Here is a 22,138-nt window from a genome sequence, read left to right on the forward strand (position 1 = left end):
AAACAGAAATAACACATTTTTACGTTTTGGCACTTGGACAATGCTTTTGAAGACATCTTTACACATTATGGTACTGAATGTGTTAAGAAGAAAGGAAATCTCAAAATACTCTTTTATTTTTGTTGCTTTTTGGAACAAATGTTTTCTTTTTTTCAATTATCATGTTTTTTTTTGACACTGGAGAAATTAAGTCTCATCTCATCTCATCTCATTAGCTCCACCGCTTATCCTCAGTAGGGTCGCGGGGGTGCTGGAGCCCATCCCAGCAATCATTGGGCAATGGGCAGGGGACACCCTGAACTGGTTGCCAGCCAATCGCAGGGCACACAGGGACAGACAACTCGCTCACTCATTCACACCTAGGGACAATTTGGACCGGCCAATCCTCCTGAAATGCATGTCTTTGGAATGTGGGAGGAAACCGGAGTGCCCGGAGGAAACCCACGCAAGCTCGGGGAGAACATACAAACTCCGCACAGTAAGTCCGGTAGATGGATTTGAACTCACACAGGAGGTTCCCAAGACCTTAGAACTGCGCCGCCGTGCTGCCCGAAATTAAGTCGATGTTTGGAAATGTATTTTATAGCACTGACTAGTGGGTATGGCGTGTATTACAAACATTTTGAATGCTTTCCACGACTACCGGTTAATGATGAAAAGATATACTAGTATATGTGTATGTATTATTTTATTTTCTATGTTATGTATATAATTTGTTTGTGTTATTAAAGATAGTACCTTTAAACTTGAATTTTATATATTCTTTTTGATTTTTTCAATTGATTTCATTATATTTTTAAATTTTAATTCATAATTGTAATCCTTTCCTTTTAATTGAAAACGTATTGATTGAATCGTATTTTCAAAAATAATATCTTTAGATTTCTTTTTACATTTTCCATTATCCATTTTGTTATTTCTCATTAAAATAATAAACAATATTTAATACATATTTGTATTTTACTATTTTTTTTTTAATTCTTATTTTTATTTAGTTTTTCAAATTCTATTACAAAATATATTCTTACTTCACTTTAATTTTTAATTTTCAAATATGAATCTTCTAGGATTTATTTTCATTAAAATGGTTGCTCTTTCTTTTGAAATGTTTACACTTTTTCATAAGTACATTTGTTTTTTACATCGAAAAGTACCAAAACCATAACAAAGTTACTTTTTATTGTTTATTTCTATAATCAGTAATTTTATATAAAACGGGGATTTGTGTGTATTGATACTTTGTACGGTATCAGTGCCAATACGAGCTTTATTTAAGTATCCAATGCTACTCTCTGGGGCCCTCTAGTGGCCATTATTGACTAAATATAGAATGAAAATACAATTTTATATTGATGTAATCCGAGTCCTCTTTTTATTGCATTGAGGAACAAGTTTGAAAATGTCGTTTTTGACTCCTACTAATGGACATATTGTATACTACAACCTTTTCATCTTTTCCCAGCCTACCCATTTATTTCATGTCAATACGTTTTTGCCATGTATGAGATTTAAAAACATGCAAAACTCACCTGAAAATGTGGGAAATCGTTTCAACTATGATCATGTTTCACCTTATAACAAAATGATTAACGTATAATGAGGGAGGTAGACAGCTGCAGTGCTTCGGGTCACCAGCAGGAGACGCGCGGCAGTCGTTAACTCTCTCTCTCCACCTCTATATTTCCTCTCTTTGTCTCTCTGCAACGCTCGATGTATTTCTCTTTCTATCCATATCTTGCTATCTATCTCCCCTTCTCCATCCCTCTATCATTATATCTCGTTCTCCCTCCATCCCGCGATCTATTTCTCTCTCACACTCTCTGTATCTCTCTCAGTCTCTGCCTCTCGCTCTCTCGCTCTGATTTCGCTCCCACTTTTTTACTCCATTTATTTTTTTTCTCTATTTCTTTCTTTCTCTCTCTTGCTCTCCCCTCTCTCTAACTCTCTATCCCATTCTCTCTATCTCTCTCCGTTCATATCCATCTTATTTTTCTTCGGATCTTTCCCTCTCTCGCTCTTTATCTTTCTCTTTCTTTCTCTTCATTAATTTATATATTTTGGTTTCTCTCCAACTCTCTAGCTCTCTCTCTCTCTTTCCCCACCTCTTTATTTCTATTTTCCTCTCTGGTTTGATCTAATTCTCCATCATTTATCTCTCTTTGTCTCTCTCTCTCTCTCTCTCTCTCTCTCTCTCTCTCTCTCTCTCTCTCTCTCTCTCTCTCTCTCTCTCTCTCTCTCTCTCTCTCTCTCTCTCTCTCTCTCTCTCTCTCTCTCTCTGCACCACTCTATCTATTTCTCTTTCTATCTATCTCTTGCCATCTACCTCCTTCTCTCCCTCCATTTTGCCTTCTATTTCTCTCTCACGCACTCTTTCTGTCTCTGTCTCTCTCTCACACTTTCTCTCTCTCTCTCTGTCTTCCTCACCCACTTTTTCACTCCATTTATTTTTTCTCTATTTATTTTCTCTCTCTCTCCCCCTCCCTCCCTCCCTCCCTCCCTCTCTTTTCTACTCCATTTGTTTTTCTCTATTTTCTCTCTCTCTCTCTCCCTCTTTTTTACTCCATTTATTTTTTCTCCATTTCTTTCTTTTTCCAAATCTCTATCTTTCTCCATCTCTTTCTCTTTCCATCTCTCTATCTTCATCTCACTCAGCCTACCAGCTCAGTAGCCTAGATGGTAAGGCGCCCGCTTTGAGACTGCGAGGTCGGTGGTTCGCGCCCCGGCCGAGTCATTCCTAAGACTTAAAAAGTGGTCGGCGGCGCCCTCTGTTGACTGCGGCTGCATCGGCTCGCTACAACGGGTCAGGTGCAATGGACATTTCGTTCTGTGTACATTGTTACACAGAATGACAATACAAGGAAATTATTATTATTATTATTATTATCTCTCCATCTGTGTGTCTCTCTGTCTCTCTTCATCTTTCTCTTTTTTCTCTCCATCTTACTCCCTTTCTCCTTCCGTATGTCTAATTTTATCTGTATCAATCGCTCTTTTTCAGTCTCTCCCTTTTCAAGTCTCTCTCTCTTTCTCTCCCCAGCTATCTATTCTTCTCTTTTTATCACTCCATCACTGCCTTTATCAAACTATCTCTATTTCTCTATCACTCTTTTTTGCTACATCTATCAATCTCTCGGTCTCCCTATAATATATATTTCTATCCTGTTTTTTTAACTCCATTTATCGTCCATTTATCTCAGCGTCTATCTCAGTCCGTTTTTCTCTCCAACAAACTCTCTCTATCCATCTCTATTTTTTTTCATCTCTCTATCCAGCATCCATTCCCATTTTTTATTTTGAAGGCCGATAAGAGGAAAAAATACAAGTCGACCATCAGCTACATGGAAGAATGAGAGATACATACAAGCAAAGGTGTTTTTACAATCATTATTTGATTATTATTTTTTGGGGTGGACTGTCTACACAGTCTTGCACTCCCTTAAAACGATTCCTTTTTTTCTTAAATACTAAAAATGGAAAACAGCAGAGTACTTCTCGCCCCAGATGTTAGCAGACCACACCCAGAAGTCGACTGGGAACAGGTTTCTCTCTGCCAGCGGCAAGCCTGTAATAACGTTGGACATCTGCAAGGATTTTTGTGCAGCCGCACCAGGGAAATGTAGAAAATTGGAGGCCCAAGTTGTCATTTGCTCCTATAAATAAAGAGGGAAGCTCCAGGCAGGCGGCTAATATGAGGCTTGGAGGGCAAACCATGTAGCCTTCACTGTCAATGTCTCAGTTATAGTCACAATAGTGATAGAATTAGCATGGATTAAGTGAAACTCACTGGAAAAAGTAGGTTTCTATCTGGAATAACACAGGGAAAATAAATTCAGAGGACATTTTGAGAGTTCCAGATACTAGTTAAAAATGTTGATGAAAAACGGATGAATTTTCAATTGTTTCAGGCAGACAGAAAACAGCATGTTGCTAAAACTACCTAATGTCCAAGTAGTGAGTTTTTACAGAAAAAATGTACATACACTGTAATCCCTCGTTCTTTTCAGTTAATGGGGTCCAGAATGCCCGTAACATTTCAAAATCCACAATGCAGCCACCCCCCCATCTCATTTTTAAAACACGTTCATTCAGCCCCGATTGCAGAAATAGTTGACCAGGGATATTGGATTGCAGCCACACAGGTGCTGTTCATTTTAAGCGGACTGAAGAGGAAATAAAGCCCCTATGCATGACAGGAACGTGCTCATTTTGGCCGTGCCCTCAGCAATAGTCACTGGAGATAATGGATCCGTTCATTTTAGGTGTAAAGAACAGCAAAAAAATAGCCGGCAGACAACTTAAATTTGCTTTCTCGGCCCCCGTTCTCAGCAATAGTCGATGGATCGGGGCTTAAACTGTGCAGTTTATTTCAGGCGAGCCACAATGGCCCGCTTAGGCGACCCGAACTGAAAACTAAAACACGCTCTCCTAGGCTCCACTCTCGACAATAGTCGACCGGAGATAATGGATCGCAGCCAAGACCGTGAATTCTATTTTTTAAGCAAGCAAGAAAAGCAAGCCAATTGATAAAAGTGACCTCTGTCAGTCCCAGCTCACAGCAATGTGGGATTGGGGATAAAGGATCACGGGTACACAAGTGCAGTTCACTCTTTATTGGATAGAACGTCACAAAAGAGCCCTTAGGCTCAACAAAAATGCACTTTGTCGGTCCTCGCTCACGGCAATATGTAATCAGGGATAATGGATCACGGTTGCATTTCACTTTTTGGTGAATGGAATGCAAAAAAGAGCAGCAAGGACTGACAAAGATGCACTCTGCTGGTTCATGCCAACAGCAATATCGACTGAGGGATAATGGGTTACAAACTATTTTTTCTACCCTCGATGCACTGAGGCCAAGAAGAACCAAGTGCTAAGTAGCGAGGGATCACAGCAGACGTGTCAAACTTGTTTTGGCTTGGGGCCACATGGTAGAAAAAAACTCACCGGGGCCAGACAAGGAGATTAAGAAGTGAGGGAAAACAATAGAGAACGAGAGAGCCCTTTGAGACTCTTTGTGATTAAGGGCTATACAAATAAACATGACTTGACTTGAAAGAGAGAAAATATGACAGAGAGAACAAGTGGACATCAGAGAGATAAAAGAGAGAGAGAGAGAGGGAAAGAGACAAAGTAAATGTGAAAGAGAGAACAAGTGGGCATGAGAGAGAAAACAGAGAAAGAGAGAACAGAGAAAGAGAGAACAGAGAGAGGACAAACGGCAGAGAATGAGAGAAAGAGAAGAGAATAAAGTGAGTGCAAGAGAGAGAAAAGATAGAACGAAGAAGGGAGGGACAGAGAAACAGAGAATTGAGAGAGCTGGAGAGAGAGTGAGAGAGTGAGACAGAACAAAATGGAGAGTAAAAGAGGGAGATTTAGAAGAAAATAATTAAAGTGCAAAAGAGAGAGAGAAAAAGACAGAATGAAAGAGAGAGAAAGAAGAGGAGAAATGAGGGAGTGAGAAAGAGTAAGAAAGAGAAGGAGAGAAAAGGAGGATGGAACAATAGCAAAAGAAAGAAAAGAGTGAAAGATAAAGAAAGACAAGAAAGAAAGTGAAAGACAGAGGAAAATAAATTAAGACAGAGAAAGAGAAATACAGAACGAGGAAAAGAAAGATGAATCTGAGAAAGAGTCAGAAAGAGAGAGAGAAAAACTGAAAGAGAGTGTGAAAAAGAGAAAGTAATCTAGCTCCAGTTGCTTTGCGAGTGTTGCCTGGCTTTGTCAACATCAAGCGAAAAGATTTCCAACTGCAGTTGATTTTTCTCTTGTGCTTCTCTGGGTATCGTCTCGCGGGACGAATCAAAAACCTTGGGGAGCTCCAACCGACACCTGTGGATAATGTGGATAACGGTATCGTAGAAAAAAAAGAATATTGTTTACTCATGAAAAAAAAGAAAGTCTTACAGAAAAACTAAAAACAGGGAGGGAGAGAGAGAGAGGAGAAATAAAGCAACCTCCCACGTCCGTCCTGGAGATAAACATAGCCTAGTTTTCCTGTAAGAAGCTAACTCCTACTTATAATCTCCATCTTCTATTTGGAGCCAACTGCCCTTGAAAGTCTAAGACCCGCCCCTGAATTATAACCGAGCGTGGAAAGTTCACTGTCAAAGAAGGGTGCGCAACCTAAAACCGCAAGAACATCGGGTCCGCTCCGGAAACATCAACGAGTACAAAAGTACTACCGAAAAAAAAATCATGCTATTTCCAACACTGAATTTATTTCGAAAGAACAAAAATGATAATAAAATGTATACAAAGTATTTCAAACATTGGACAGAAATTTCAATTTTCATTCTTTCTTTCAAATTCATGTTTCACTTTTGTATTTTAGTTCGAGGAGAAAACAGAAAATCACATTATTCCAACTTTTCCCATTCCGATTCTTCTTTTTGTCGTGAATAATAGTAACCTGTTTTCTGTTGCTTCTTGTCCACACTGCCCTCTAGAGTTCAGATTGAGATACTAGATATATCAGTATGTCATAAAAACATGCATTTTGAAATTAAAAAAAATGGCAAAAGAGAAAATGATTTAATAAAAACCTCTCATCATAGTAATTTATGTTATTCTATGTCTATTTTCTATTGCCCCCGTCCACAGTGCCCCTTGGTGTTCAGATTGAGATACTACCGGTAAATACATCAGTTCTTCCTAAAACCATGAATTTCAAAATAAAGAACTGGCATGGGTAAGAAAAATAATTATTCAATAAAAGCTCGCTTTAGTAGTAACCCTATGTTATTCAATGTTTATTTTCTATTGCCCCAGGTCCACAGTGCCCTCTGGTGTTCAGATTGGGATATTAAATATATCAGTTCTTCAAAACATGAATTTTAAATAAAAGAACTGGCACGTTTAAGAAAAATAATTATTCAATAAACGCTTGCATAATACTAACTTAATGTTCTTCTGTGTCTATTTTCTATTGCCCCCTGTCCACAGTGCCTCTAGTGTTCGGATTAAGATACTACATACATTAGCTATTCCTAGAAAAAAAGTAAATAATGGCCATGAATAAGAAAATAATATTATTCGATAAAAGACCATATAATAGTAACTTGTATATTGTTTTAGGTCTGTTTTCTAGTGTCTCCTATTTATAGTTCCCCCTTGTGTTAATGTTTAGGTATTACATGCATCAGTTTTACCTTGAGAAAAATGTTAGATTAATGAGTTGCCACTACTAAGAAAATAACAATAACAATAAAAGCTCACAAATAGTAACCCTGATCTTGTGTCTGTTTTCTGTTGCCGTCTGTCCACATTGCCCTCTAGTGTTCAGATTGAGATACTAAATATATTGGGTTAAAATTATTACCAAGATTATGAAAAGACAAATCGATTTGGAGTTTTTGCTTGTAATCCAAGATGGTGGCCAGCTAAATATCAAACAACTTTAGCTTAGGGTAGCTTCTTTAGCCCAACAATTGAACAAAAACCAAACATAGTCATAATAGCAAACGAGACCTTCAAAACCGAACCTTCCTCCGATAAATTAAAACTGACGGTTGCAAATTGATTCGTTGTTCTCCTTTTTGTCTACCAGCTGAAGAGTTTGAGGAAATTCTGGAGGCCGTCTTCTCCCAGGAAGTCGAAGGATCCCTCAGAAGATCCCAGGTGGACCAGCAGGAGGACCAGCAGGACTACAGCCAAGAGCGGGATCAGAAGGTTCCATCCAGCCGCCAGGATATTGTACCACTTGGCTTTTTCCGAGCACTCCTGGGCCAGTTGAAGGTTGCCTTGCGTCTTTTGGTCACGGGCCTAAACCGTTAGAAAAGGGGTACAAAGCACTAAGGATGGGGATTTTGTACAGTCCACAATCATACTATTAGCATCAGAAGTCAGGGTCAGTGAAACCGGCATTAGCATACTCACAAACACTTCCGTATTAGACGTTAAACTACCGCTGTTCTACCCTTAAAGACCCCTCAGAGTTCACGGATCCCTTAACCGCATTGGTCGTCAGGCACCAATGAGGAGGCAACTCTGGACAGCCTTCTCCCCTGTTGACGGTCCCTGGCCTGTTAATTGGTCCTGGCAAAGTCGGCACCAGTCCATTCCAGAGTGTTGTGGTCCCTGTTCTTCTTCTGCCCCCTTGGACTATGTCCTGTAGAATTGTCTTGGTCAGTCTTGATGACCTTGTGGCAGAACCATACCACTGAAGTTTCCTTCTGTGCACAATTGACAACAGTTCTCCGTAGGGTCCATTGTGCCCTCTAAAGGTTTTGCCACCTGTTTCGTTTGTCACATGGGCTAAGAAGTTTCCCGTAGCATCGCATCTCCAAGGCCTGGATTTTCTATTCCAGTTTTGCCGTGAGAGTCCATGTCTCACAAGTGTAGAGAAGATGGAAGTAACCAGCGCTTACATGAGTCTGATCTTCACTGCTATGTTCTTGTCCCTCCAGATGGGTTTGAGTCTCGTAAGTGGGGCTCCGGTTTGAGCCATCTTGGCCAGAATTTCTGGTTCAGACCTCTCTTCTGATATGACAGCTCAAAGATAGTTGAATTTGCTGACCGGTTCAAGCTCTTGGTGATCGATGGTGATGTTTTTGGCAATACCTCGGGATTGTTGGTCATTACTTTTGTTTTTTCTGTGTTTATTTCCATCCCATACTGGGTTGATGCCTTGTCCAGACGATTGACCAGTTCTCTGCGTTTCGGTTCTTCTCCACTATCATCAGCCAAACGGAGCTTATGAACGTTATGTCCCCCAATACAGACTGTACCTTGCTCCAGAGCTTCGGACATGATCCTCTCCAGGTAGATGTTGGAGATAGAATGCATTTTTGCCTACCCCCCTTTTTTTTCCAAATCAACCGCTTTTAGACCACAAAAAAAAAAAAACCTTGACTTGAGACTAGTTTTTTTTCCGGTTTGAACAAATTTATTGACACTAATAGCAGCAAACAAACAATGTGAGGTTTGAACAACCCTTCTCGACAATCTTAACAGCAATCAAGCATATTCACAATTTCGTTATATAACATCTTTGTTAGTGTCAATATATCCGTCCAGGCCAAAGTCGATTTTTTTTGGTCTGAACAAATCCACCGACACCAACAGCAGCAGCAAAACAAACACGACAATCTCAACAGCAAACATTGAGTCAATAGTTGCTTTATTTTTAAGCAATCAAAGTCTTTCTGAGTGAATGAACTGCTCAAATGTTTGTTTCAGATGTACGTTTTGGTAAAAGTTTGCCACTTACACTTCTTATTTTTAATATTCAGGAGCCGGATTATGTTTCCTGAGTAAAAATAGCCTGTGCAATGACATTTTCTGCCTTGAATGTAAAAATGTTGTCAGATATGCATGCATTAGCTGTTATTTAGCATTGACTGCTAAGGTGATACTATTGGCTAATGCGGCTAACAAGTGCATTTTTTAAAATATGTGCTAAAGTCAGGCTAGGGACTTCTGGAAAAGAATAAGTGAAGATCTTAATTTAAGTTATGGTTAAAGTTAGAAAAAAAACCGATAAAAATCAATAAAATAACGGCATAGAAAAAACATATTAAGCATATACATTAGCATTAGCAGCTAGTCTCTGTGTCCCAAAGGCTTTTATTAGTATTAGTCCTTAAAGCATGTGAAATCGGCATTAGCTGATAAATTATTTAGTAATCATTGCTATTGTGATGCTGGAGAAGCTAAACCACCAAAGGGATGTTATTCTTTAATGCAGCTAGCGGCTGCATTAGCAAAGATATGTGTTAGGGATTGCCGGAAAAGAATGGAGTAGAATCTCCGTTTGTTAGAAAATCAATAAATAAAGCACAAATGCAATAAAATTATGACAATAAAAATAAAGGGAAATAACACGCACAATGAAGTAAAGTGAAGAAAAAAAAGAAATTAGCATCTGTGTCCACAATGCTATTATTAGCATTTGTGGGGTTAAGGTCTGTGAAACTGGCACTTCTTGTGGCTGGAGTAGCAAAAATGTGCGCTAAATTCTGGTTTACTTAAAGTCAAATTTATATAATACACACATACACACATATATATATATATATATATATATATATATATATATACACACACACATGCATATGTGTGTATATATTTATATATATATATATATATATATATATACACATTTACATACATACATATACACATTTACACACATACATACAAACAGTCGGACCTCGGTTATCAGGGTTAATGGGGACCAAAACCACCCGCGATAAGTGAAAATCCGCGAAGTAGCGGCGCACCATTAAAAAAAAAAAAATATATATATATTTTATTTTTTTAATAATTTTATCCTATTATTATTTTTTTAAACCTGCGAACGTGGAACCACGGAGTAGCGACGCCCCTTCAAAAATGCTTAAAATTATTTTATTTTTTTTAAATTATTTTATTTTATTATTATTATTTTTTAAGGCCCGCGAAGCTCTGAATCCGCGAACGTCGAAGCGCGAAGTAGCGAGGTCCCACTGTATACACACACACACACACGCACTCGCACACGCGCAAATATATATTACAGTAAAGAAAATAAGTATTTGAACATTCTGCTATTTCTCCCATTTAGAAATCATGGAGGGGTCTGAAATGTTCATCGTAGGTGCATGTCCACTGTGAGAGAGATAAACTAGAAAGAAAAATCCAGAAATCACAATGCATGATTTTTCAACAATTTATTTGTGTGATATAGCCGCAAATAAGTATTTGAACACCTGAGAAAATGAATGTTAATATTTGGTACCGTAGCCTTTGTTTGCTAATACAGAGGTCAAACGATTCCTGTAGTCTTTCACCAGGTTTGCACACGCTGCAGGAGGGATCTTGGCCCACTTCTCCACACAGATCTTCTCTAGATCAGTTAGGTTTCTGGACTGTCGCTGAGAAACAGAGTTTGAGCTCCCTCCACGATTTTCAATTGGGTTCAGGTCTGGAGACTGGCTAGGCCATGATACCTTAATATGCTTCTTACAAAGCCACTCCTTTGTTTTCCTGGCTGTGTGCTTCGGGTCATTGTCATGTTGGAAGACCCAGCCACGACCCATCTTCAATGCTCTGACTGAGGGAAGGAGGTTGTTCCCAAAAATCTCACAAAATCCGATTGAGATTGAGACCGTGTTTAGCTTCTTCCATTTTCTAATGATTACTCCAACAGTGGACCTTTTTTCACCAAACTGCTTGGCCGTTGCTCCGTAGTCCTTTCCAGCCTTGTACAATTTTGTCTCGGGTGTCTTTGGACAGCTCTTTGGTCTTCGCCATGTTACAAGTTAAAATCTTACTGTTTGTATGGAGTGGACAGGTCTTTATTCAGCTAATGACCTCAAACAGGTACATCTGATTCAGGATGATACATGGAGTGCAGGTGGACTTCTAACGGGTGGACTAACAGGTCTTTCATGGTCAGAATTCTAGATGCTACACAGGTGTTCAAATATCTTTTCGCAGCTGTATCACACAAACAAATTGTTAAAAAAATCATGCATTGTGAATTCTGGATTTTTATTTTTAGTTGATCTATCTCACAGTGGACATGCACCTACGAGGTTTCAGACCCCTCCATGATTTCTAAGTGGGAGAAATAGAAAAATAGCAGGGTGTTCAAATACTTTTCTTCACTGTATCTCAAAAAACATGGTTACCACCCTACTCCCTTTTCCAATTGTATGTGTCCAGTTTCCTCTTGTTCGTTTTCTTTTCCAACCTCTCCACCAACTCAGCCTTTGTGGCGTTTAGAAGCTAGCAAGTGTGTCCGTCATGCTATCATTAGCATTAATAGTCAATGTAACTGAAACTGGTATTAGCTTCTAAATTATTTCCCATTACCTGCTAAAGTGATACAATCAAAGCTAATACTGTATTAGCAAAGATATGAGCTTAACCCGGGACGAATTAAATGAAAATAAATATTTTTTTAAAATTCATTAAAACCAGTCAGCTGCCCTCTCAATTTTTTTTCCTGCGTCCAGTTTTATTTTGGAGCAACCCAAAAGGACTTTTTCTCCTTTTTCTTTTCTTCCCTCTCTAATTTCATGTTGAGCGCTCGCCCACCGCCAAGATGGCAATTACGCCCTTTTTAACCACCGCGCTGCCCCTTTAATTAGCGACTCATGCCGGTTTGTGAAAACGTTTTTTGTGTCTTGGTTCGCCTTCTTGGAGCAGGTTTATGTTATTTGCCAGCAAGCTGACATGAAGACGCTCATCAGACCGCAAACTGGGAAACTTAAAAGACAGGAAATGTTTAAAGTTGGACCAGCGTTAGCCGTTCAATTGTTGTCGCTTTTTTTAAATCCTGATGACCAGTGAACTGGATATTTGGATATCAGCCGAAGAAGGGTAGGGGGTCCTTATTTTATTTTTTTTACATTAAAAATAAGTAAACAGAAAAAATGAATGATTTGTTCTGGCACCCTTTCCTTATGCTTATAACATCTAGTTCAGAGGTCTCCAACAAGATGCCCGTGGGCACCAGGGTGCCCCCGAAGGACAGTTGAGGTGCCTGCCGACCTGTTTTGAAAAAAGCTCAGCAATAATGAGTCAGTGATTTTCTAGTTAAATGATTTTTTTTAATTGATTGAGTTCATTTAACTTCACTTTTTATAATTACCTGGTAATAACATAGTAATAACAGAATAGTTGTTTTAGCAATTAAAATTAATTTCAGCAAATCGGGCTTCATAGACAGAAATATTTTCAAGTATTTCTAAATATTTTTAAGCAATTAATTCAGAGGACCGAATGAGAATCTACTCATGTGTTAAACAGATATATTTATTCATACGTTAATAGATTTATTTTACAGGAAAAACAACAAACTTAATTCCAATTTTTGTTTGTTTTTTAAAGCAAATAAGTGAAGAAAATGCTGTTTTTAAGCTAGCTATCTGGCTACCTTTTAAGCTTTTGAGATAGCTATCTTTTCCACCTTTTTAGCCATTTTCCCTGCTATATAGCTAGCTTTTCACACGTTCTCGTATGTTATCTAGCTAAAACTTTAAATGTTTTGCTAATTATCAAGCTAAATTTTGGCCTCCTTTCAAGCTAGCTATCATTAACTTGTTATCTGGCCAGTTAATTGGCTTTTCACGCTTTTAACTAGCCATTTAGCTTCCCTTTAGTTCTATTTTTACCCGTTTACCTTTCTAGCTGACTTTCAAGCGACAATTTTAGCTATTTCTCAAGTTGCTATCTTCAAAAAAATGGTCAGATACCCCTGATCTAGTTAAGAGCGAATGTTAGTTTATAGAGTAGCTAACATGCTAACAGGAAATGAGCATCTGCTTTAAATATTTGTTTTTCAAAAGAAGAAGAGAAAAAACACAAACGTGAACCTTCTGTAGTGTTTTTTTTCTCCTGTAAGTATATGTTATTCTATTTTCAAGTTTTGTAATTTAGTTCTTTTAAAGTCGAATTGGTGAAAAGAAAAACACCATTTTTTTAGATTTCAACAGTAGCTTCCTATTTTATTTAAAGTGTGTATATCATGCTAGTTTGGAAACACACCACCCCTAGAGGTCAAAACGCACAATAACAGCCTGCAGTTGTTTTTCTCCTGCAAGTATACTGTATTTGATTTCAACTTTTTAAAATTTTGTTTTCTGTCTTCCAGGTAGATTTGTGAAAAAAGACGCACCAATTTATTATGATATTAGAATTGTAACTTGTTTTCAGCTTAAGCATGCTAGCTTGGCACCACACTGCCCCTAGAGGCCAAAATGTGCAACAACCGTTAGTTGTTTTCTCCTATAGGTTTTTTGTATTTTATTTCTAGTTTTCATGAAGTATATCGAGTTTTTTTGTGTGGTATTGGTGATTTCTTAGAATAGTGTCTTCTATTTTTTTCATTTTAATCATGTACCTCATGCTAGTATGGCGCCAAAACAGTCCGTCCTTGTCTTTTTCCCTATAGGTACTGTATATTGTATTTTATTTAGACTTTTATTTTGTAATCACTGAGATTTTTTAAGTTCTATATGTCGATAAGATACAAATTCAAGATGCTCTAAATCAAAAGGAATAAATTATCCAGAATTGGGGACAAATCGCACCAACTCATTGGATTTCAATAGTAGCTTTCTTCTGTTTTCAATTTAAGCATATCATGCTAGTATGGCACCATGCTGCCCCCAGAGGCCAAAATGTAACAGTCCTTAACAGTGGAATTACAATTAGTATTGAATGAATTGATAATGAAACATTGTATGTGATAAGATTAGACGTGGCACTCCAGGGTAAAATATGAAATGTAATATAGAATTGGAAGAGAAAAGGGATAACAGACCATCTGGGAGAATAGACTCCCAAAAAATTATAATTACAACATTAGTGCTAAGAAAAACTGAGTATTAATAATAATGCAATGAAAAAGATAAGTGGATTCTATGAAGTTTAGCAGAAGCAAATTAAAAATCAAATGATAAAAGACAATAGAAGCAAAATAATAGTAATAATAAAAACAATAATGGACAATAAAATAATCAACTTCCTTGAACTTCCTTGTTCATTCGATATATGATCTCACCTTGATGGAATAGAGCAGCGCCATGAATCCCAGGCAGCAGAAGTTGACGTACAAGGTGTTGCAGAGGGACCAGAAGATGTAGTCCCTCGGGGGGTCCTTTTCGGCTCCCACCTCGACGGCGGTGAAGCCGTTGGGCTTGCGGGCCGACTTGCAGTTGGTGAGCGGGGTGCAGTCGGACGAAGGGGGGTACCCGTACGAGTAACTGTACGAGTGGTTGTCCATCTTTATTGCGTTTTGGGCCTTAAAGACCAGCCAGGAGCTTCTGAGGATTGGGGGGCCACCCCGGAGCCGAGGGTTTATAAGGGGGCCGGGGAAAAGGGAGGCGACGTTTGGGAACAGTTCTTTCATTTGAGGGAGCTCTGTTATTATGTGGGTAGGCTCAAGGAGCTTAAAATAAAACGGTCAGGGAGAAGATGGATATTTCATGCTTTTTACCTGCTTAAAGTGCAGGGGGTGTGGTGGAGGGCAAATACGAGGAATAACTAAAGAAAAAAACAATGAGAAAATGGGAAATTGTTTAGAAAACATTTTAACCAGTGCTGAGCAATGGGCAAGGCTGTGAAACTGTGATTTTCCTGTTTTTAACATGTTTAACATGCAGGTGGGGGTTAAGGGGAGGAACGATTAAGAAAGGCGATCTGAAAATCGGAGAAGGTTTTTGCTCTGTGGTCAGTTTTTAACACGGCGTCAATGGGTAAGGCTATAAAACTATAACTTTTTGGGTTTTTATTTTACATGTTTAAAGTAAAGGGAGGGGGAAAGGGAGGAAAGATTAAGTAAAACTATAGAGAGATCGGATACATGTTTTGAAACTAGCGTCAGCCGATGAAAGGAAGCAACAGTTAAGGAATGAGCAATGCTATTAAACTGAAACTTTCAGGTTTTTAATACAGCTTACATGCAGGTGGGGTTAAGGGGAGGAACGATTAAGAAAGACGATCAGAAAGTCTGAGAATGTTTTGGCTCTATGGTCAGTCACAAAGGTTTTATCTGCTTCAAAGGGCAAGGCTATAGAACTAGAACTTTTTGGGATTTTACATGTTTAAAGTAAAGGTATGGGGGAAAAGGAAGGAAAGATTAAGTAAAACTATCGGAAATCGGATACATGTTTTGAAACTAGGGTCAGCATTAAAGGAAGCGAAGGGTAAGGAATAAGCAAGGCTATTAAACCGGAACTTTCATGGTTTGTATGCCTTCAACATGCAGGTGGGACAAAGGTGAGGAACGATTAAGAAAACTGAACAAAAGATGGAAAAATGTTTTGGCATGATGGTCAATCGCAAAGTTTTTAACACTGATTCAAAAGGTAAGGAATGACCAAGGCTATATAACTAGAACAGTTTTGATTTATACATCTTTAAGGTAAAGGTGGGGGGAGGAAAGATTAAGAACAAGTTTTGGAAAATCTGATAAATATTTTGAAACCTGGGTCAGTCTATGAAAGGACGCTAAGGGTAAGGAATGAGCAAGGCTATTAAAGTCATTTCATGTTTTTATGTATTTAACATGAAAGTAGGAGGCAAAGGTGAGGAACCATTAATAAAAAAATTGAATTTCTTGGGCTTGATGGTCAATCACAAAGTTTCTAAAGCTGCTTCAAATGGTGTGGAATGAGCTAGACTATAAAATATAAACTTTCATGGTTTCTTTGCATTTAACATGTAGATGCGGGCAAAGGGGAGGAATGAATAAGAAAAATTATTGGAAAATCAGATAAATGTTTTGAATGTAGGGTCAGTCAATGAAAGAAGGCTAAGGGTAAGGAATAAGCAAATCTATTAAACCATAACTTTCATGTTTTTTATGCATTTAAGATGCAGGTAGTGACAGAGGTGAGGAATGATTAAGAAAAATGATCAAAAAATCAAAACCTTTTTTGGTCCCAATTATCAGTCATGAAAACATTGTAAATAGTAAGCAATGAACAAGGCTCAAAAACGGCATCTTTCATTTTTTTATGTGTTTAGCGTGCATGGATGGTAAAAGGGGGAGGAACGATAATAAAACAAGAAAATCGGAGGATAGGTTTCTATGGTGAGTCAATGAAAATGTCACAAACTTTCCAACACTGCTTCTAATGGTAAGGAATGAGCATGAAATTATTTTTTGCGGTTTTACTTGTTTAACATACAGGTGGGGGGCTAATGTGGTCATAAATATTCTAAGGTATTCGAGACATTTTGTGGAAATGTTTTTATAGAGTGGAAATTGTTTTTGTTTTTTTTCAATAATCATGAGGTTAAACTACTGCAATATTTTGCCCAAATGTGGTCATAAATCTTAAATATGGTAAAATGTTGTTGGAAGTATGGTAAATTTTAAATTAAACTTTGAAAATGAGAAGGAAAAGTGTGAATAAACAACATTTTTATTCAAATCATGTTGAGATTATTTTGATATTTTGCCAAAAAGTGGTCATGAATCTTAAAATATGGTCAGATTTTGTTGAAATCATTTAGAAGATTATATAGGACTATTAATGTGCCACTGCTTCAATATTCTGCAAAAAATATGGTCATCAATATTAAAATGTGACCAAAATGTTGATGAAATTGAGTAAGATTGGAAAAGCATTTTTAACCATGAAAATGAAAAGGCAAATGTCTATTCTGATTTGCCATTTTCATTCGACTAATGATGTGATAACTGTTACAAAATAGTGCCAAAATGTGGTCATAAATCTTTAATAGGGCCAAATCTTGTTAAAATTGTTTCTACATGGGTGTGATAAAAGGATGGGGCCTATATTGGACATTAGAAATTAATACATCTATGCGAGTAATGTCAGAATTAAAAAAAAATATTCTGTTGGAAATGAGGGGGGAGGATCATGAATCTTAAAACATGGCAATATTTTGTTGGGCCTATTTGAGACATTATTAATAAATAGATCCATGCGAGCAATCTCAAAAAGGAAAAGATACCGAGATCGAAAGAGGGGTGGCCAAATTGTGTTACTACGGGCGTTTAATGAAGGGGTGGAGGAGGGGTCATAAACTATGTCTAGGGGCTTTAAAAGCCGCCAGGCGGCTAGACTTGGATGACCTAGGGGTTGTGCGCAAAGGATTGGGGTAATTTATCATTTTCGCTTTGCACAAACCTTTTGACCACGGCTGTATAGGTGGCGATGAAAACGACCAGGCCGATGACGAAAAGGATGGCCACGGCGATGTTAAGATTTTTGGCCCTAGAGGCGTGATTTCTGGCCCCCTCAAGGTCCCCTGCCCACCTTCGGTCTCTGGCCTAAAGAAAAGAAACATTCATGCTCACATTAAAACGGTTATAAATAGGGCAGTAGGAAAATAAAATATAAAAATATTAAAAAATAAATGTATTACATTTAATATAAAATAGTAAAAACAAAATCCAATAAATACATCTATGTACTTATAACGGAACATACAGACAAGTACAATAATGTTAATGACTTCTCACATTGTCTTAATGGAAAATTTTGACAGAACCGTTATGGTCCATTGAGAAACGTCGATTCCACCATAGAGCACATTAAAAAAAACAGTTACTTACGATGACATAAATAACGTCTCACGGAAAATTTTGATGGCGTTGTTATTATTAGATAAACGTTGCCGATCTCACCTTTACAGAGTAGACGACAAAAGGTTTATGACCATCATGGAGCACATTATGTACACTAACTTTATAACACATTAGATATAGTACAATAATATTAACTTCTCAAATTGTCTTAATGGAAAACTTGGGGAGGCTATTGTTAATTGTCCAATTATCGTCATTGATCTCACGTTGCCAAAATAGACGACAAAAGGTTTATGACACATGATGTACATTACTGTATACAAGACATTATGACTATAATATCAATGGCCTTACTAGTGTTAATGTAAACTTGGAGTATCGTTATTGTCCGATACGGCTGTTGAGCTCACCTTGACGGACGAGACTACAAAAGATTCATGACCATCGTGGACCACATTATGTATAACACATTACGCACACTAATAAAACCACTTCTCACATTGTTTTAATGGAAAATTTCGATGAAATTGTATTGCTCGATAAGTCTTCAAACTCACATTGACGGTATAGACGACAAAAGGTTTATGACCATCATGGAGCACATTATGTACTTTTAAACAACAAATTAGACACAATCATATTATCAACTTCAGAATTGTCTTAATGGTAATCTTGGAGACTATTGCTATTGTTCTATTATCGTCGTTGATCGCACCTTGACGGAATAGACGACAAAAAGGTTTATGACCATCATGGAGCACATTATGTACATTACATAAGACATTACGTAGTATAATATCAATGGCCTTACTAGTGTTAATGGCAAACTTGTAGAGTATCGTTATTGTCCCATAACCGTCGTCAATCTCACCTTGACGGATTATATGAGAAAAGGTTTATGACCATCATGGAGAACATTATGTTTATTGTATGACAAACTACGCACAATAATATTAACCACTTCTCCCATTGTCTTAATGGAAATGTAATGGTATCGTATTGTTTGATACACGTCGTCAAACTCACCTTGATGGAATACAAGACAAATGGTTTATGACCAGCATGGAGCAAATTATGTGCTTTATATAACACATTAGATTTCATAATATCAATGGCTTTACTAATTGTGTTAATGGAAAACTTGAAAAGTATTGTTATTGTTCGATAACCGTCGTCAAGCTTACTTTGAAGGATTACACAAGAAAAGGTTTATGGCCATCACGGAGAACATTATGTTTATTGTATAACACATTACGCACGATAATATTAACCACTTCTACCATTGTCGTAATGGAAATTTGATGGTATCGTATTGTTCGATACACGTCCTCAAACTCACCTTGATGGAATAAAAGGTTTATGACCATCATGGAGCACATTATGTACATTACATACAATAATATCAACGACTCTAATTGTGTTAATGAAAAAATTGGAGGGTATGGTCATTGTCCGATAATTATCAATCTCACCTTGACTGAGTATATGAGGGCGGCCAGCCCCAAGCAGAAGGGATTCCCCAAGTAGATGAAGGACATCATGGAGTTGACGATGTAATCTCGAGGCGGATCTTCGGGAATGTTGATTGTTGACATGTTGGAGTTATTTTGCGCCATTGTGGGAAAGGACGCTTGGTTGACGGGAGGGTACATCCGATTTGCGTACATCTCAGGACGCTAATTCTACTGATTTGTTGACGAAAGGGCGGTTGCCGGGGGTGGCGAATGCTTTTATTGCTCCGCCCCTAATTTGATGACACGGGCCAATAGGAGATGCCCAACGACGCTTTGGGTGAGTTGTGTTTTTTGTTTTTTGGAGCTAAGGAAGACTCAAGTTTTAATAAAATGTATATTTATTAAACGTGTGTCCTTTTTAACTATATTTGCAAAACATTGAACATTTTGATCAAATAATGAAATATTTGTTGACAAAGGGGGCAGTTGCCAGGGCGGCAATGCATTTATAGCTCCACCCTTTGTCAACATTGGCCAATAGGAAATGAAATAGGCGGGGCCAATGATGTTTTTGGTGAGTCGTTTTTTTTTGTTTTTTGAGCCAAGGAAGACTTTTTGAATAAAAAACTACTATAGTTATTTTTTTGAAAAGTTAATTTCAATATAAAGTAGTAAAACATTGTTTTGGAAAATAAAACATTTAAGTGTCTAACTTTAAAACATCACAACATTTAATTACAAAGTAAAATATGTATTGACAGGGGTGGTTGAAGGGGGAAGTAATGCATCTCTAGCTCCTCCCACAATTTCTTGACTTGGGCCAATGAGAAATTAAATGGGCGGGGCCAACCCTATTGTTGGTGTCGTGTTTTTTGAGAAAAAAATTAATTAAAAGCTTAAAAAATTCACCATTTAGCTGGAGTTTAAATTGGTATTTAATGGTTCAATACGGTATAATTTAGTGAAATAGTCGAAAAAAGACAATTTTAGTGTTTATTTCTCATTCAACATTTAAGTATTTATAGCTCAGCCCCCGTTTTGTCTACATGGACCAATGGGAGGCTAACTGGGCGGGGCCAATAATGTTCCGTGTGAGTTGAGTTTTAGTTTATGTATTTCAGATGTCAAATGCTAAATAATGTATAATGTAGTGAAATAATATAATAAATGGCCGAAAAAAAGACATTTTAGTTTTTTGTTCTAAAATTTTAAAATATCTGAAAATTTGATTAAAAAAATAACCACCCCTTTATCAACACATATTTTAATATATTTGTATTGTGTCAATTTCAATGTGACATAGTAGAAAGTCTTTTTTAAACTATAATTACAAAACCTTAAAAAATGTATTAAAAAAATGTATATGTAGCAAGGGGAGTGGTTGCCTGGAGACTGTGAAGCGTTTGTTCCTAACCTCGCCCCCAATTTGTCGACATGGGCCTATCGGGGCTTAAGTGGGCAGGGCTAACCATATTTTGGGCGAGTCAAGTTTAGTTTTTTGAGCTAAGGAAGCATTTTAAGTAAAAAAAAATTGAAAATTGACCATTAGCTCAAGTTTATTTGGCATGTAGCCGTCAGCACACTTCGTTAGCATGAAGCCATTAGCATGACTCGTAAGCATGTAGCCATTTAGCATGACTCATTAACATGTAGCCGTTAGCATTACTTGGTACCACTTTACTGTTAGCATGTTACTGTTAGCATGACTCATTAGAAAGACTCTTGAGCAAGTTGTCGTAAGAAAGTAGCTCTCGGCATAACTTGTTAGCATGTAGCCGTAAGCATATAGCAGCAGGCATAATGGATTAACATGTTTATTTTTTTTTAATATGCAAAGTTCAACACTGTATGATGTGGCGAAATAATATTACAATTATCCGAAGCAAAGATATTTTAGTGTTTTGTTTACTATGATTTTAAAATATCCCAAAATCTGATAAAAAAAAAAATGAAATATGTGTTGACAAAGGAGTGGATGCTGTGGGTAGGGCCAATGATGATTTGGGTGAATTCTATTTTTTAATGCTGTCTGAGCCAAAAAATAAATTGAAATTGATTGAAATATATTGAAAAAAAGTTAAACAATTGACAACATAGCTCAATTTTATTTGTGATTTTGTGTGTGTGTCAATTTTATGAAATTTGTGTTTTTTCAAACAATTATTCCTCATGCCATGAGGCTCTTTAACTCCACCTTGGGGAGTAAAAGCCCAAATTCAACCCCACCCCACCATTTGCATATTAACGTAGCACTCTTTAAATACTCTATAGCAAAACGTTATATTGGGTATTTTTTAATTCTATATCTTTACTTTATCATTTTATTTTTCAACACAAGGATACTGCTGGAAATGTGAATTTCCCTGCGGGGATGAATAAAGTATATATCTAGCTAAAAAAGAAAAAAATTCTCATTGGGTCATATTTTCAAATAAAAAATACTTAAATTGAGCAAAAATGTATCTATTATACACAATTCTTTCTTTATTTTTCCTAGCTTTGATAAGTTTTAACTTTTTTATTGAAATCAAATAATATTTATTATATTAGATTTAGGAAAAAAAAATGATATCTGCAGCCACCCAGTGGACCGGGGAAGAATTACAGCTACTCTAATCACTGAAAGACAATAGCTACTAGAAACAACAGTAGGCTCGATCCTTCTTTTTTTTGAATAAAAAAAATAAGACAATAA

At 37.2% G+C, this 22,138-nt stretch overlaps 2 protein-coding genes across 2 annotated transcripts; both read right to left on the reverse strand.

The window, feature by feature from the left end:
- Positions 1-6,196: 6,196 nt before the first annotated feature.
- ifitm5 (interferon induced transmembrane protein 5) lies at positions 6,197-17,424 on the reverse strand. Its single transcript, XM_088340664.1, has 2 exons — positions 14,489-17,424; positions 6,197-7,758 (listed from the first exon to the last, which is right to left on the reverse strand). The coding sequence occupies exons 1-2, from the start codon at positions 14,834-14,836 to the stop codon at positions 7,537-7,539; spliced, it is 570 nt and encodes a 189-aa protein (XP_088196790.1). The 5' UTR covers positions 14,837-17,424; the 3' UTR covers positions 6,197-7,536.
- A 10-nt stretch (positions 17,425-17,434) lies between these two features.
- Positions 17,435-19,670, reverse strand: LOC148363121 (dispanin subfamily A member 2b-like). Its single transcript, XM_088340665.1, has 2 exons — positions 19,462-19,670; positions 17,435-17,731 (listed from the first exon to the last, which is right to left on the reverse strand). Exons 1-2 carry the CDS (start codon positions 19,654-19,656, stop codon positions 17,534-17,536), a joined length of 393 nt encoding a protein of 130 aa, XP_088196791.1. The 5' UTR covers positions 19,657-19,670; the 3' UTR covers positions 17,435-17,533.
- Positions 19,671-22,138: the final 2,468 nt, after the last annotated feature.

Source organism: Urocampus carinirostris, chromosome 7 (assembly GCF_059441175.1).
Source record: "Urocampus carinirostris isolate Australia breed hairy pipefish chromosome 7, RoL_Ucar_1.0, whole genome shotgun sequence".
Classification (NCBI taxonomy): domain Eukaryota; kingdom Metazoa; phylum Chordata; class Actinopteri; order Syngnathiformes; family Syngnathidae; genus Urocampus; species Urocampus carinirostris.